The sequence below is a fragment of the Diaporthe batatas genome, assembly GCF_019321695.1.
Source record: "Diaporthe batatas strain CRI 302-4 chromosome Unknown Contig00023, whole genome shotgun sequence".
Classification (NCBI taxonomy): Eukaryota; Fungi; Ascomycota; class Sordariomycetes; order Diaporthales; family Diaporthaceae; genus Diaporthe; species Diaporthe batatas.
Window position 1 is genome coordinate 65,788 of NW_025408570.1, and position 17,116 is coordinate 82,903.

General features: G+C 55.4%; 4 protein-coding genes across 4 annotated transcripts; all 4 read right to left on the reverse strand.

Moving 5' to 3' along the window:
- Window positions 1–180: 180 nt before the first annotated feature.
- KVR01_013005 (uncharacterized protein) lies at window positions 181–2,054 on the reverse strand (the record flags this gene model as incomplete). The annotated part of the gene is made up of 2 exons (XM_044787371.1): window positions 181–623; window positions 730–1,656. 2 exons carry the CDS (start codon window positions 1,654–1,656, stop codon window positions 447–449), a joined length of 1,104 nt encoding a protein of 367 aa, XP_044637881.1. The 3' UTR covers window positions 181–446.
- A 5,550-nt stretch (window positions 2,055–7,604) lies between these two features.
- Window positions 7,605–9,249, reverse strand: KVR01_013053 (uncharacterized protein; the record flags this gene model as incomplete). Its single annotated transcript, XM_044787430.1, has 1 exon — window positions 7,605–9,249. The coding sequence occupies one exon, from the start codon at window positions 9,247–9,249 to the stop codon at window positions 8,146–8,148; it is 1,104 nt and encodes a 367-aa protein (XP_044637929.1). The 3' UTR covers window positions 7,605–8,145.
- Window positions 9,250–11,413: 2,164 nt separating this feature from the next.
- On the reverse strand, window positions 11,414–12,644 carry KVR01_013086 (uncharacterized protein; the record flags this gene model as incomplete). The annotated part of the gene is made up of 4 exons (XM_044785991.1): window positions 11,414–11,620; window positions 11,699–11,951; window positions 12,070–12,293; window positions 12,393–12,644. 4 exons carry the CDS (start codon window positions 12,642–12,644, stop codon window positions 11,414–11,416), a joined length of 936 nt encoding a protein of 311 aa, XP_044637962.1.
- A 1,998-nt stretch (window positions 12,645–14,642) lies between these two features.
- KVR01_013114 (uncharacterized protein) lies at window positions 14,643–15,557 on the reverse strand (the record flags this gene model as incomplete). Its single annotated transcript, XM_044794195.1, has 2 exons — window positions 14,643–15,189; window positions 15,262–15,557. The coding sequence occupies 2 exons, from the start codon at window positions 15,555–15,557 to the stop codon at window positions 14,643–14,645; spliced, it is 843 nt and encodes a 280-aa protein (XP_044637990.1).
- Between the last annotated feature and the right edge of the window lie 1,559 nt (window positions 15,558–17,116).

Genomic DNA, 17,116 nt, shown 5'->3' on the forward strand with positions numbered 1-17,116 from the left:
GTGGAGCAATTTGCCTCTGCTCAGCAGCTCGCTGGCTCTTGAAGGCCCATCAAAGCCATATTTACGGGTGCAATTTGTAGATGTCTTCAAGAGAATGCTCTCAAAGGCCGCAAATACCTAAAAATGTCTTATATACAAACTAGCCGTGATTGAACCCGTGACATTCTTGCCAGTATCGTGCAGAACCTGGACCCATTCGGTGGTACACCAACACCGTAGCGCCATTGAAGACAAAACATGAGCCACCAGAAAGAAATTCCTAGCACATTCATTCTGGACCATCTAAATTTTGAAGTACATGCGATAGGAAGAACGCTTCAAGTATAAACTACCCACAAGATGCAGCTCTAAGCTGTGTTTGGGTTGACAAACCAAACCGCATCCTTTGATGGCCACGGCCAGCAAGCATGAAGATTGCTTCTGCTTGCTGTGAAACGCTCAAATACCTAGGTAGTGTCAACCAGCCCGTCTGTGTGACGCCAGTCAGGAAGGAGGTCGTCCACGTCCACGTCTGGATTTTGCCGGGCGTTGTAAAGCAGCAACAGTGACGCCAGCGCCACCCGGTCACAATGCATGTTGTTGGTCCCAGCAAGTTCCGTGAGCAGGGCCCAGAGGTTTGGCAACTGTATGAAAACATAAGTCAGCATGGGCTGTGGATCAAGGGACACCCAGAGTATTGGGTAATAAGGTGATGGAAGGGAAGGGTTTGGGGGGGGGGGGGGAAGCTACCTGAGCCCCTAAGAACACTTGATGACTTACGTTATCCTGAAACACGCATTGCATCTCCTCGGGGACGGCGCCAACCGAGGCAATGCTTCCAGGCGCAACGGCAGACCCTGAGGATGCCTCCGAGTTCATCTCGCCGTCATACATCATGACATCCTGGCTTCCCTGGATGCCGTTCTGTTGCTGCTGGTGCTGGCGCCTGCGGGCTTTCCGGATGACCTGCTCGAGCTCCTGTGTATAAAACCCCTGAGCGGACTCGACAGTCTTCTCGCGGTAGCCGCGGCTCTCCCAGACGGTCCACTTGGAGGATGACTTGTGGAGACTGTCGAGCACACCGGCTAGCTTGCGGCCACGCGAGCTGCGCTGGGCCAGCTCGGCGACACTGTTCTTCTGGAAGGTGGAGGTGTAGTAACTGGTGACCATGGAGTCGAAGTCAGGAAACCCAGCTGCCCTGACAAAAGTGAGGATGGCCTTGAACCGGGAGGTATTGGTGGCGGAGGCGGCCGAGCTGGCGGCATCTCCGGGGCTGGCGGAGGAGCCGGAGCCTTGTGAACCCACGGTACCTCTTCGGAAAGCCGAGGGGCCATTGGATTGTCTCGAAGGGTCTACTGGTGTCTGCATCTCTGGGAACAGCGGAGGACTGGGCAGTGGGGGCTGCATCAGGTTCTCCAGGAGGACATCCTCCATGCCGGCGAAGGAATTTTTCTTGGGGTGGTGGATGGGCTGCTGGTTCTGGGGCGAGGACATGAAACTCATGAACTGGACGCGCATCTCCTCGCGGTGTTGGGCGCAGGGGCCTGTCATGCTGTTGCAACTGCAGGACATGTTCAGGTACTCATTCGCAAAAGCGGCCAGGTCCCCGTCCGGGGTTGGCAGCAGGGTGGGATCTGGGATCCAGCCCTTGCTCATGTCGTCTCCAAAGGTGTTCATGGCTCCTGGCGGTTGCAAGCGCGCACCAGGGACCTGGATTGGTGACTGACTGTGAGGGAAGACGCCGGCTGGGTGCAGGGGATGTATGGGGTAGTTTGTGACGGAGCTGTTGCTGCTCACACTGCCCGCGCTGCTGCTCCGGCTGGAATGGGCAAAGTGTGCGTGGTGTGCGTGGTGTGCGTGGTGTGCGTGGTGGGCGTGGTGGGCGTGATGTGCGGCCTGCTCTGCGGCCTGCTCCCGTGCCAGGCGATCCTTTTCTTCTGCCACCCTCTCTTTTACTTTCTGTCCTAGGATGAGAATAATGTCAGCCAAGCAAGTCCATGCCAGACACGGACGGGCCTCACGAGTGACTGGACTCACGATGATTCCGTTGTGCTATCCTGTTCTGGATTCTGCGCCTCTGAACGGCACCGGGGCTCTGAGACCTCGTCTTCTTTGGGTGTGGGGGGTTGACTGGCGGCGCCACAGATGCAGATTCCACGTTGGCGGTATCAGCAGCAGACTTGTCGTGGGCCTGGTGGGCCTGGGCAGAGTCTGGTGCTGTTGTGACAGAAGAAGAAATATTGGCGGAAGAGACGGAGGAGATGGTGGAGGTGACTGAAGAAGAAGATGACACTGAAGTGTCAGAACTGCTGCCGGAACCTAGTTCGTCCTGCATTGTGTACGAGACAGGAGGTGACAGCAAGTGTGGAGTCAACGGTGTCGGGAGATGACAAGAGGTGTGTGTGTTGGTGCAGAAATAGAGAGGGTACAGTGGCAATGTCAAAGTCAGAGTCAAAGTCAATGTTGGTAGGGCTGGCTGCGGGTGTTGGTGACAATGTTGCAGAGTTGGTGGGGCCTGGTTGACCGTCTAGTCGAGTAAGGGGAGGTAATGCAGTAATATATCGATCGATCAATAATGATGGACGATGGACTGTGATCGACGAGCTCAAGCTTCGTCCATCTCAGGGACCCAAGGATGGCGGCGTGCTTGTTTAAGTGTCAAGCATTCAGCCAAGCCCGGGAGCCAAGCTCGCCAAGGAGGCTTGACTGTTGAAAGAAGGATGAGGATGCTTGAGACACACACACACACGCTTGTGGTGGGAGGGAGTAGACGGGAGGTTGAAAGAGTGGTATGGTAAATGTGATAGAAGATGGATGGGGGCGTGTGTGGACGATGGTGTGGGTGGGGGTGTGGGCATCAATTCCTGGGGTTAAGGGGGGGTGGTTTGAAGTAGAACGTGGGAGCGAACATGGGACATGCATGCAATGTGTGGTGCCTTTTTCTGCCCTTCCTTCCTGCTCTTGCGGAACAAGGTATGGGGCAAGAGGACTAGGTAACAGGAAATTGGAACAGGAAGCAGTACCTGGGTACGGAGTACCCCGAAAAGAACAGGACTTACCACGAGGGACAGGGGGCCCTGTCAAGAGTGAGGGTGAGATGGTGGTGAATTTTGGAACAATTTAGCCCACTTGGAAGGAGCACCTGCGGCTGGCGGCTCGAAGTGGTTAGACCACGTCCTTGCCTCCCGTTTTGGGTACTAATAAGTGCCTAGGACAGACTAAAAGAAAAAGGTCCCTGGCAGCAGGGGTTGAATTGGGGTTGGCAAAGGCAAGCTGGGAGGAGAGGAGAGGAGAGGGGAAGGGAAGCAATCGCAAGATACGACAAGCAGGCACAGACAGACAGAGACGAGGACACGGCGAGATATATCAACAGCCACACATGATTGACGCATGCACGCATCGGGTCCAACCCCAGCCTTACGGGCCCCTACTCTACCCTACGCCCACGAGGCTTGTTAGCCGCCCGCAGCCATGACGTTGCCAGCGCAAACACGGGCCATGACACCGTCAGCGCCGCTTCTTCCTTCCTCCTTCCTCGTCAACCTGCCAACTCGACGCACATCTCGTCGTGCATCGTGCAATTGCGTCGTGCAACTTGCAGCACCAGGTTCGACCAATGCTGCCAACAGGGAGAGCCTGAGAGCACATGCACCAGCCAAGGGGACATGACCCAGCCGTCACCGCCCAGCTATACGGTTTGGCAACATCATGGCAACATCACAGCAACACGGTGACACTCTTTCTTCACCATACGTCTCGGGAGCAGCATAGCGACCGACAGATCACGATCCAGGCCACACACCAGGCATCAAATAACCTTGCCATGCCATGGTTCTTGGCTCGCTGCATCGCCCCTGGCTGGCGTGACCACTCCTTCTCAACATGACCCGCCGTCCTAGAGAAAAAGAAAAAGAGCACCGTCCATCAAGAGACAGATCAAGGCACATCGTCAGTGCAGCTTTTTCATTTGTTTTGTTCAGCTGTCGTGCGAATCACCATACCGCTTATTCCAACATGGCTTGCACACGCAGATGCTGATGCTGATGCGCGCGCGCCACCACAGCAAGGGTAACCCACAATGCAATGCGTGAGCCAGTCAGTCAGCCACATTTTCCAGGGGGCGCCTCAGCGTCCATCTTGTCGCAACGGGGCTCATTTCGAACCTTTGCAGCAGCCACCACGGGAGCCATCTCAAGATTCCTCCCAATTTGGCTTGTTTGGCTTGCATATCACCGTTTATTCCTGGTATGCCCGAGTGTCAAACCTGGGCCAAGCACACGCCCCGGATTCTTGGCTGTCATGCTGCACAGAGCCCAACCGCTGACCCGATGGCAAAGTCTGACTCGCCCCTTCATGACATCCCTTTGAATTGACCCTGCAAGCGGGCAGAGTCGACACACTGCGAGCCTCGTCGAGAGTTGGAATTGCCATCTATGTGGGGACACAAAGGTCTTGTCGCACTGGCACCTGTTCAGATGCCGTGCGTCCTGGGATTGTTGGATTGTGGGACATTGACCGCTAATCCTCATGGATGGACCCCAATCGACCCAGGCACCGGAAGAAACGATTAGCGAGGCTGCCCCAGAATATCCGGGCTTACTTGCCCGCCTGACTGTCTCCAGCCACACAACAGCACGTGGAACTGCACCTTGCAGATGCCCGCACCAAGGATTGGCCCGTTTCAGCATCCCAGCGTTCATCGTCGACTCTTTAAGGTGCTCTGAGGCAGTAACACGAGGAGGCAGCACTGGCTCGGATCCGAACAAACACCTGCGACCGACCGATCCTGCCAGGATGGACAAGTCCGTGGTCCAGACGAACACAGGCGCTCCAGCCCGTAGCGCCCCCCCCCAAGCTATTACACATACACACACCCCTCCGACTCTTGGCTTACACATCTGACAAGATACATGGACGCGCGATGGAACGTCAGACATTAGGACAAGCTCTTGCAAGCCCTCTGGGCGTTAATCCAAGCTTTTACCAAGCCTTGGGATCAACGTGGTCAACGCTTGGCTGGCGCATTTGGCCCCGAACACCCGTCATCCCCGACCTACTCTGGCCCAACCCGAGTCGTCGCCTGGGCCGGAGCCGCCATGGTCTGAATGCAGGCCGAAGATTTGCGGCTGGATTCGCTCAGAAAGGCAGCCCAGCGAAATAGGCGGGCCCCGCACTCCCCTCGATTCCCCTCGGTGGAGTTCTTGAGATCCTTTGCCCGACCGAGGCCGCGTGGTTCCTCGCCGAATGCACAATTCAGATACTCTCGTACAGGGCCCTTGACCTATTTCACCTGGTCGCATGCGGACCCCACTCAACATCCATGGTCCATCCTTTTCGCTGCACACGAGAGCACTTGTCACCCTCGAGTGAATTCCCCACCAACAGAATAGAATGCCCGTATCGCGCGCGATGCGTCAATCCTAATTGTTCTGTTGCATTGCAAAAGATGCATACTTAATGTTCAGCTAGTGTATAGCCTTGCATTCTCATTGATGTTTGCATGGGTTCTCGTCCAACGGAATTGGGATTGTTATGGGGGAGCCTAGAACATGGGATAGAAGCAAGTATGTATGTTACTTCCCCTGGGGTGGTGGATCTGGCACAATGTACGCGTTCACATGGTGAGAGGAAGGAGGCTACGGAGGGCTATCCGATATACCCGAGGCGTCGGCGGAGATGTGCAAGCGATTCTCATCACCTGTCGATTATGTGATAAGATAAGCTGCGGAGCAACGACTTATTTTTGGAATGCGACGGTGGATGAGCTCTGGTTGCATCGTTTGGAAGAGTGTCCGTCCCATCGACAGACCTGTTATGGCCACCCCGGCTGCGGAGGTGCAGCACATGTGGAGCCAAGCAGCTAGAGCACGCGGGTTCCAAGGTTGTCATCCCAGGACGTGGGTTCCCAGAATGTTCCCCGCCACGGGTAACACTGCGGTTTTCGCACTTCGTCCCAGGACCCTGGGTGTTTCCCTGGTAGCGTAATAGCGCAGGGTGTTATGGTTTACTGGAAAAGATCCCAAGCAACATGGTCAGCCACGTGGTGGTAAGGTTGACAGCAAACTGGGGCGAGTCAGGGCGAGTCCTCTTCGTTGCCTGGCACAGCGGTCCTGGTCAAGTGCTTACTATGGGTGGAGCACACCCGAGCGGTCTAAGCCCTGGAGGCACCTGGGCAAGCAACACGCACACATGGTAGGGTCGTCTCCGAGATCTTGCAGCGTGCCATTGGAACGGGACGCACCAGATCCACATCCAAGGCATGCCTCGTGCTGCTTCCGCAGCCCGGTATCATGACCCCTCCGGGCTATTTCGTGCGACCTTGTGTGTCACTCAGAATGTATGAGACAATTGGGGACGGAGAGTCGGGAGTGGACCGGTTGATGTGCTGTAAGGCCGGCGAGCCCACAAAGCAGGCCCCTCCCAAACGTGGGTTTCGGTTATCGGTGGCTGGCAACACAATACCTCACATTATATACAGTACTACAAGGGTTACCAGAAGAGCAGATGGATGCGTTGAGTGGGAGAACGAGACGGACACATGAGAATACCACCTGGGTGGAAGCAATAACCCGCGGTATTAAGACTCGGCTGTCGCGCTTGGGCTGGCCGCAACCCTGCGCCCACGTTTCTGGGACCTTGTGCCTGTTGCAACGCAATGGCGACGACGCCCTCACCTCTGTGAGATGGAGGTCGTTGATGGCGGCCGCCGGGAAACATGGGTGAATTCCTCGAAGAAAAGGTCCCTCGGGGAAGACGGCGCCTGGGACGAGACACAGCGACCCTTCTACACACCACCGAGCACGTTCCGAAGGTGCGTGCGGCTGCTGGGATCAAACAGCGCTTGCCCGGTTACCAGATACCACCCCGATGACCGGCTTAGTTGGGTTGGAACCCCTGCGGGCGGCTAAACGTTCCTAAGCTCACGTCTCGAGCGTAGCACGGGGAACAGGCCAGCCCTGACTTACACGAGGTTGCATAGGCCATGCATGGAAGGATTTGGGCAAATTACCAGAAAGAAACATCGTGGCTGCCTGGAGAGGGGCAGCGTGCTATGTACCAGGCTAATCGGCTGCTGGACTCGGTGGCGGCTGCGCTTGGGATTCAGCCTGCCGAATCGCATCTCTTCTCGGGAGGACATCGCGCCTGGTCTGCGATTGTGGAGAAAGCTTAACCCGGATGCGGATGGTTGCACTGCGCCGTCTGTCGTCGGGGTCGCTTGTTCAGCCATAATAAACGCCAGAAACGACAACGCATAGGACATTCCCGCGCCAGTCAGCAGTTGGGATGAGCTCAGCACCCACAACGTCCCGGGTTGTCGGGACGGGCGACACAGGTCTTCAACTCTTCCCAACGGGCAAGACAGGGTGGGCGGGCCACAGGTAAGCTTTCGATCCGCCCCGCCAAGATCGGCCTGCATGGCATGGGACACCCCTGAAGCCAGGGGTCGAAATGCAATGCCCACAAAGATCCCTCTGTGCCGCCATGTGATTGGCCCCTCGTTAACTACACCTCATCCTTCGCGTGCGTCTGTACTGCAGCACCACCTCGCCCCTGCCCGTACAACGAATCCATCTCACGCCCAAAAGATTGGGAGAGGGAGGAGGGAAAGCGGGGGGCGCTCATGAGGACGCTGTTCGTTGCCAATGCGGGATGGCAGGATCATCTCGTCGATGAGCCCGCGAACTGTCGATGGCTCATGACGAGGCTGCCTCTCTGGGTGGCAAATAATCGGTGGATAAGTGTCAGCCAGAGCCTCGTAAAATCTACAGCTGCCCGGCTGAGGGCTCCTAGACTCAACATGCGGATGAGACAGGAAAAAAGGCACCATGGTGGATACATGCCGGAGGGACAATGGGACCAAGATCTGTCATGCCTTTGATTCAAGCCATCCCGACCATCCCAACCATCACGCCTTGCGCCAGCCAGCCTATGACCCATACAATGTAGACCCTACACAGAACGCCGAAGAGGAAGACCAAAACTTTCGTTCAATCAGGGGGATCCGAATGATCAAGGGAGTTCCTCGCGAACGAATATGTCTGGTACGCTCACACACATACAACGACACCCGGGCCGTGATGAGACCTATGAGAGAAGGACATGAGTGCTGCAAAGCAAAAAATAGAATACAAAAGATTAATGGTTTCGAAAAGATTGCAGAGTCGCTTAGGACCTGACCGAGACGGCATCCAACCTGCGCATCAACACCTCAACCTCGTCCTCGGACGAGGAACTCGACGAGTCATCCGCATCGCGGCGGCTGTCCAACTCCGTCTCAAGGATCAGGTCTACTACACGCGAGATCTCCTGTTTCTCCCGCGGAACCCAGTGTCCGCCCTCGAATTCCACGACCTTGGACCGCCGCGGATTACACATCCCCGCGATCTGCCGGCTGTCCTTGACCCACGGGTCGCAGCGCCCAATGACGTGGACGGTGTGGCCTGGGAACAGGTGAGGCTCCGCACCCGGCCCTCCTGGAGCCAATCTCTCCGATGGCGACGGCGGCGGAATCTGCTTGTCCCCGCCGAGCATATTCGCGGCAGCCATCATGCCCTCGACGGCCGCCTGCGCCGCCCCGCCCCCCGTCGCGCCGCCCATCACCACGCAGAAGCGCAGGTTACTCCACTGCGGCGAGCCGATGGCCAGCTCGACGCCCAGGAGACCAAGAGCGGCCAGGGCGCCCTGCGAGAAGCCGACCGCGCCGACGACATCCCGGCCGCGGACCCCCTGCGCCTCGAGCTGCTGGGGGATGCTCTGGTTGGCGATGTCGAGCAGGCCCATGACGCCCCGGCCCAGGCCCTCGGCGCCCCGGGGGAGATTCAGCCCCAGCGCCGCTGCCGCGTTGATGGCCGCCGCTGGTGAGACGCCCCGCCGGCCTGTCCCGCGGGTCTTGGCGGCGGCGGCGGCGGCGGCGGCGGATGATGAGCCCCGGCGCTTGGGCGGTGAGCGCCGTGACGAAGAAGAAGCCGCAGTCTCCGGTGATAGGAACGAGTCTGGGATTTCATGTGTATTCCGGCCCCTTGAAATATCCTTCTCAACCCCGGCGCCAAACCACCGGTAGTAAGCGTCCATGCCCTGAAAATAGGGCAGGATGCCCGGCCCTGGGGCGCTCCGGACCGGAGCGTCCACATAGACGAGGTCGAAGTAGGGGCTGAGCGCCTTGGCTAGGAAGTGTGTCTGGATCCGGAAGATGGCGGCAGAGCTGCCCGCGCCGTGGAGGAGGAGCAGCACCGGCTTTGAGCCGAAGGCCTCTGTCCTGCGGCGGGTCATTCTGAGTCGGTGGGGGTGTTTCAATATTATCTATACTCCGTGGTGAATGTGACTCGTCTTCACACTTGTTGCGAATGCCACCAGGTGTTTTGGCTGCAACCCCCCTGAGGGCGTGTTTGATCTCAATAGGGTGCCGTTTTCGTGGTGGTCTGCGTGGAACGACTTGTAAGGCGTGTGTCTAGAGTGGGTGATTGATGTGGCTTTGCAAAGATATGCGAATACACCACAGTATTTTCCTTGTGCAAGACTTGAACCCTGGTATCAGAATGCCGTGTTGAAGGAGTTCTTATCTGCTTAGTGTATGGCTGGACATGCAAACGTGTTCCATGATGGTGGCGAGAAAAAGTGGAAGGGGTTTCGGAAATCTGAGGATTTATGAAAAGTTTTGATCGATTTCTTTGGAGAAGCTGCCCAAAGGCGAGAAAGATCTCGTTGCGAGTGTTGTATAAGCATCGCCCAGAGGCGGGTCTGAGGGCGATGTATGAGGCCGTCAACACTGTCAAGCTCAGGTCACAACCTACAGCGAGCTGACCGTCCGGCCCTAATTGCAAGCTCGGAGATGGTCTGCGTATCTCCAGAGCATGATTATCATTCCGAATCATCTGGATGAGCACGCGGATTACGGTGCCTTTCAATACTTGCTTGTCTACTGCCCTTTCTTGACAAAGGCACCATCAGCGGCGAGAATCTCTGCAGCTCGGGGCCAGTGTCATAGTGGATTCGTGAGCGTAAGCTGGAGGCGTAGCTGCCGGGAGGCGAATTACCGCACAGTTGACAGCTCTGTTCACGACCGCCACTCGACTGTCATCAGCTTTCGGTAGGGGGGTGGTAACCATGTCGCCCTCGAGAGCAGGAAGCCGCGGAGAGTCTGCGTCAGCCAGGATGGCAGAGACTACCACCACCAAAATCTTCCACAGAGTATCGAACTGCAGTACAGGAGGCGTGGCAAGCTAAGTAAGTACCTTGCAGGTTTGCCTCGTGGCTGACAGGGCCCGCCCGGGTTGCTGACATTCAACTCTGGAACCTTGGGGGCGGGATGACAGCACGGATTGCATGCACACCGATACCCGCTTTAGCAGCTACCATCACAGCATTGGGTATGGGCACCTTGAAAATGAAATAAGGATCATGTATCATGGAATTTGTATATCATCTGCGCGGAATCGGACTGATTTTGAAGTCCACGTCGACCCATCATACCTGCATCGCCAGTACAAAAGGACCTCGGGAGACTGACTGCACTGACTTGGGAGCGCAATTTTGACGGTTTCAGAAGACTTGAGAGGGGGAGAATCTGTAAACAAAGTAAAATACCACCTTGCGAGGGTCTGAAATAAAAAACGTTCTCTCAAGATCCGTCGAATTTTATCATGTTCTGGGACTTCACTTAAGCACATCAGGAGTTTCGGTGCGACGTACAGATTTTGGAATGACGCATTGATTCCAGGGTCTCCAAATTTGAATCAGTCTTTTTGATGCTGAATTAAGGCTCACTGGGGATGAGGGGATAAAATACTGGAATTGTCTGCTGAATTGCGACAAACAGGCGAAATGTGCTACATAGTCTCTGAAAAGTACGCGCTCTAGCTGATACCATGTAATGTTTCTGCAGGGGCTGGAGTGAAATGGTCAAATTACGCAAAGAAACAGAAAGTACCTAGGTAGCTCCGCCTACGAACTCATCTTGAGGATAGATGAAATGAAAGTACCATTCATCTTCCATGTCCTCTTTTTAGACCCAACGTGGAACCATTCAAGCCGCTATTTTAATTGCGACTTGCTTACTAAAAAACCTCGCCATGAATGGAGACACCAAATGCCTCTCTCGATAGCCGTAATACTACATGCGTAGCGTGACTCATTCGCTTTATTGCGCTTCTGCACAGCCTCAATACTTTCACTTTCAGAGGCTGTTTCAACGTTGAAATATCTTGACCAGATGCGCATATTGTGTAATGTCTGGTTTTCCTGGACATAGAATAAAGTATTAAGGTTTGTTTAACTCGTCGAAATTTTTAGTCAAAACGGGCTGCTACCTAGGTAGGGTGGTGGTTTATCACGTCCCGTAGGATAAATGTGCAGACGATGAATCCTGACCGGGGAGTAGCCCCAAGGCGCCAAAGTCAAAGTCTGTTGACTCCAATTACAGCAAAATAAACAACATCTACTCCTTGACAGCGCCGTCCAGACGATAAACCAGCTTCTGTCCGCTAATCTGGCCCTTCCGAATGGCGGTGACTCCGTCCCCTGCGAGCCCCTCGAACCCACCGGGGCTGATCTTGGTAGGGTGCGGCGTGAGCCTGCCCTCGTCGAACAGCTTCTGGATGGTCTCGAAGAAAGGCTTTGCAAAGTCCTTGACGCGCTGGTCACCCTCGTTGCCGTAAGGCGCGGGCCACGAGCAGGGCTTCCCCCCCAGCATGCTGGCCAATATCCAGTCTGGCTCGACGACCTTGCGCTTGGACTCTGGGTGGGGGTCCAGGGCCGTGTACTTGCCGCCGCAGCGGCCGAGGGCCTGGTAGCAGATCTTCATGGAGCTTTCCTCGGTGATGCAGTCGAGGGCGTAGTCGAGGGCGTTGGCTGTGTGGGCACGGATGTCGGCGCCACAGGTGGGTGAGTTGTAGTCGAAGACGGCGTCGGCGCCGTACGAGCGGACGAGGTCGAAGTTGCGGGGGGAGCAGGTCGTAATGACTTTTACGTTGCATCTGAGGTTTGGTTAGTAAATGAAGATATGATTACAGTGGAAAAGGAAGCATGAAAACGAGGACTTCGAGTGGCTGAGAGGAAAGCTATGTGCGTATCCAGGAGGAGGGTGGGGCTTACAGCTTGAGAAGTTGGATGGCCATCGTTCCCGTGCTGGTGCTGCCACCATACACTAGAACCGGCATTTGTTCCCCGGCAGCCTTGAGCAGCCACTCTGTGGGTATTCCAAGGCTCCAGAAAAGGGCCATACCAGCGGTGGCGATCCTCATGCCCATGCCGGCAGCCTCCTCGAATCCCATGCTCTCGGGGATCTTGAGCGCCATGTCGCCGTCGAGGGCGACGTACTCCCCAAAGGCACCAGCCCTTGGCCTGAATTTGTTCATGCCGTCAGCACAGCCGCAAACCCTGTCGCCGACCTTGAGGTTGGGGCGAGAAGCGGCTACATCCGAGCCGATGGCGACAACATAGCCTGCGCAGTCGAAACCGAACATGGCGCCCTCGGCGATGAAGGGGCCGACCATCTTGGTATCGACGGGGTTGAGTGCGACGGCGACGGTCTGGATGATAATGTTGTCGGCCTCCAGCTCAGGCACCGGGGCGTCCTGGCTGACGACCCACTCTCCCTTTTCGCCGGCCAGGATGGCGCGCTGGGTCCTGGGAAGCCCAGGGGCCGAAGTCACGGCGGCGGCGGACATGGCTGAGGAACGGCTTATAGATGGCCACAGCAAGATATGAGAGGTGAGAGACGAGTCAGTTTGATATTACGTATGTAAGGGGCTCGAATCAGTCGTGGTTGAGATTGCAGAGCGTCTGCACGTGTGTCGTCGGGGAGAGAGTTGAGTGCTCGTCGACACAGCAATTTTTGCCATCTTGCCAGACAACGGGTATTTAAGGGCGAGAACATAAACACCCATTGCTGAAAGGGATTCAGCTCGGCGATGGCTATCTCTGTTTGACAGTCATGGCAGCGGAGAGTCCAGATCCTTCCGGTGCCAAAACGAGCTGGAATGATGGCCGAGTCGGTCAGGTCACGTCAGGATGCCGGCAGCTGGCTGGCGGGCGAGCAAGGTATTGGAACTGCTCAAAGACTAGAGGGGTCAGGTCTCCGTCATATAATATTCAGGCAGTCTCATGGCTCTGCCATAATAAGGCGGATTGGACCCGTGCTTGGTTGGTCAGGATGTGTCATCCCGGTCAGCAACTCTGACGGATAACCCCAGCTCGATGCCAGACTAGCTCGGCTTATTTCCTTTGAGCAAGGAGTATATATTATGGTGTCAGTTCGTCCCTCGAAATTCCCACTTCTGCGTGCTTTTCGTGTACTGTTGATTATGAGAAATGAAGCACACTCCAGATGTCTCTCTAGGGCTTGCCTCTTTTCGTTCCCGCCTCTATGCGACCTGTTAAAGTGCAGTCCTTTCCAATGACAGAACACAACCCACCGACATACAACTCAGAAGTTGTGGTGAAAATCTAGAACTTGTAATAGTCTAGGCGTGCAGTCTGGCGGAAAGGCGGAAAGAAGAGAGAAAGCTGCAAGTATCTCGGGGCCAAGCCATGGAGGGCTGCTAATCCTTGCCCAAGTAGTCCCACCGGGTTACCCTAGTGCAGATAAGCCATGGATAAGTGATCGATAAATTGGAGATAAATTCTCATTGTAGCGCGACACATAAGCTTTAGGTAGTCCGGTTCCGACGGCTGGGGGACCCATGATACCCATGATAGTTTGGATGGATGCATGCATGCACGATCCTGTTGCACGATCCTACAAGTTGGACCCTTTCCATTCCTTACCCGGGAGAGAAAGCAGGGTCCATCCACCAGAGTCGCCCCTCGTCGCCGTCAGATGCCATACTGGATGTTATCCAAGGGACCTGGGTAAATGGTCGACGTCGGTGCATAAGCTCGTTCACAACCATGGGAAGAGTGGACCAAAGACCCCGATTTCTACTTGTGTCTGCAGCACATTCATGTCAAGATACTCTGATCTGTAAGACGAGGATGGCCGATTTTTCACATATTGAACTCAACCACCTCATTATATACCATCTTACTCATGGGATTCAAACGTCATTTCCACCTGTAAATCTCCACATCCGTCCCGCTGTTACTGATACTGAAACTCTGCCTCGGAGTTAGGCCGGGTGGGTCGTCAGTCCTGCCGCTCGGTGAGATAAAGCATGAAGAAGGGAAAAAGAGCACCCTGCAGTAGTGCGAAGAGCATCTGGCTCAGAAAAGAAATATCCACCTTGACAATAATCGGCCAGTCCAGACTCCAGGGTCCTCTCCTCGAGAATCGTGGCGCCAACCATGGATGCCCATAGACCATACCATGTCGCCTGATCCTTCGCGCTCAGAAGTCCCAAGCCGGACTGCAGCCACCCACGATTACCTGAATCACACGCCCTCTCCATCATGTCTCTACCTGCAAGCCACAGCCATCTGTCGTCTGTCGTCTGCATCTAAATGCCCCTGTTGTGAGTCGCTGGTGAGGTGAAGGATCCCCCAATAACCAACCACAGGTCCGTGGACAGTGGGATCGTGAGAAATAAGAATTACGAAACAGATGAGAAAGGAAGACCGGCACCTAGGGGGATCTCGGGAGTAGCGTCTGCAATATTGTCCGTGGACGAGTCCAGAACCCATCCAACTGACATTGCAACGGGGCACCCTTGCCAACTCACACTCGCCGATCAGAACTTGCCCGGGGTCCTGGCTCCGTGTAGCGCTCTCTCACTGTCGCTCGACGCATCCGACGACACCCCGCCGGCACCATTGCCGCCGCCCCCACCGCCCTTGGGCAGCACACGCAGCCTCAGGCCCGTGAACACACAGAACGCCACCGCGATGATCTCCATGAGCACGGCCATGCACAGGAAGATGGTCACGTCCCCCTCGAACGGGTTGAACTCCTTCATCCCGCTGAAGTCGGCGAGGAGCCCGTACACCAGCCGCACCGAGATGAACGGCGCACACGCGGCAAAACATACCATCAGCTTGTTCTCCTCGGCAGGGATGTACTTCCACTGCCTGAGGAGGTAGCCCCATAGGCAGACGGCGAACACGTAGATGGCCAGGAATATGCACACTGCTGCCTGAACGATGCTGTTGGAGGTGATGTGGTTCGAGGACTCGGCTGCCTTGGTGCCACCGTATATGCCCAGGCTGAGGCCGGTAAGGGAGGCGAGAGAGATGAGGGAGAAGATTTTGGTGGATATGCCCTGGATAACGAAGCGGTTACTATCGAGTTGGGCGGCAACAGGTTAGCGAGTCCTGCATCATTGTTCAATACTGTAGCATGCTGATACTCACACCCTCGTCAGGAGTGCAATGTTGAGCACCGTCAACGGCGACAAGCCGATCGACTGGCAGATGAGTGCGCCACCATAGGTTGTCCTCGAAGGGCTGTTGATCGTTGCCAGTTGAAACGCCCCGGCGAGGATTCGAAGCAATGAGAAGGTAATCAAGACTAGCCAACCTGAGCCCCGGCTCCATCCATGCCGTGAACAAAGGACAAAGGCACACCCCAGGTACACGGTGAAGAAGAAGAGCTGAACCACGGCCACTCCATCCCGGTAGGTGAACTCTCCGAGCTGGCCGGGTGCCATGTTGATGGGTCTCTGGACGCGGTTGCTGCAGCGCTGAGCGATCAATCTAGGACGTGGGGACAAAGTCTTTGGAGAGAAGAAAGAGACAAGGGGAGACGACCAAGTGATATTCGATCCCTATGGGGCAGCTGTCAACAACGTATGACCAAGCTTTCGCCAAGGCTGTCAAGCAGTAAGCCAGGCAGGGAGTGATCAGTGGCAACACGGATGGACGGACACAAGAGGCAAGGAGGTACGACAAGAAAGGATTCGAATTTTCATACAGTCCTGGTGAGGAGGCGACTCCCTCCCTCTTATGCTAGGCTTCCACTGCAAGGTTCTGAGGGCTCATGGCCCCGATTGTCATGAGGCATAGAGACTGGCGGCACAGATGGTGCCATTGGTGATAAAACGTCCGAAAATTGGGGCGCTGGAGGCCGGCCAACCAACAATTTTAATCTATCCATTCGTCCCGAAACTGTCCGAAAGAAGGAAGAATGGAAATTGAGTTTTGATGTGAGTGAACATGAAGGGGGAGACATGTGAGCTCATGGACTTGGTACGTTGGCTATGGTGATCTTTCCCTGCGAATGTTGGAAGCATGTCTCTAATCCGATACGCTGGCTTATGGGTGCATGACCGTAAGCCACGGTACCTTTTTTCGCTGACAGGGGTCCTTTTTCTCGCCTTACTTAGCGGATAGCCTCACGTAGATGACTGTCAGCATGCACAGAGAAATGGATAGACACACGCCCAGGGGTGAACTGGAGCATGGTCGAGGACTGAGGTGGGTTAGGGGAGTTTGACATGCTTTCGGACTTAGAGATCACATGTTTGCGATATACCTCACCCTCGAATCTGGATTCTGAGGCCAGAGCATATCGCCAGGCATAGGGAAAGGCTGTCAGGCACGCGTATGGTCCAGACATCTTGGGCATCGATGACAGACCGGAGCCTGTCCCAACCTGCTGAGAGTTCCAGATGAATGTCAGCCATAGGGATACCGAAGACTTCGCAAAAGTTTTGGGGCGTGCAGTCCTTTATAGTGTCAGCATTCCCGCCTCCTGGTCAGCGGCTTGCACGGGTACATTCACCTGAGGCGAGGACCTTTCAATGATTTCCAGGATGTAGCGACTAGTTTTTCTAAAATGAGTAGGCAGGAAGTATCTATGGGCCCATTTCTACTGTCTTCCTGTGATCAACCATGCTTCTTCTGGCTGGCATGGGCGGGCAAGTCGCCTCAATCGCCACAAATGTAGGGCCGGCGCATTGAAGGAAGACCGCCCCTGCCGATCATGGCGACAAAGAGAAGCAAATTGCCGGACCAACCTTCAGATCGAAATGTCATCGTACAGAAAATTCTCAAGGGATCGAACCGTGGCAATTGTCATGCACAAGCCTCTGGTCATGACGGCGAACCTCGTCAGACTGACAGATGTGATGACATCGCGTCACCTTGTATAAAAGAAAGGCTGACTCCCAGAAACCTGTGCCTGACTTTTCCAAGCCATCAAGTCCAGTCATCACGTAATTCAATACCCTTTTCTTCAGCGGAAGAAAGGAACCAGGCAGAGGCAGCC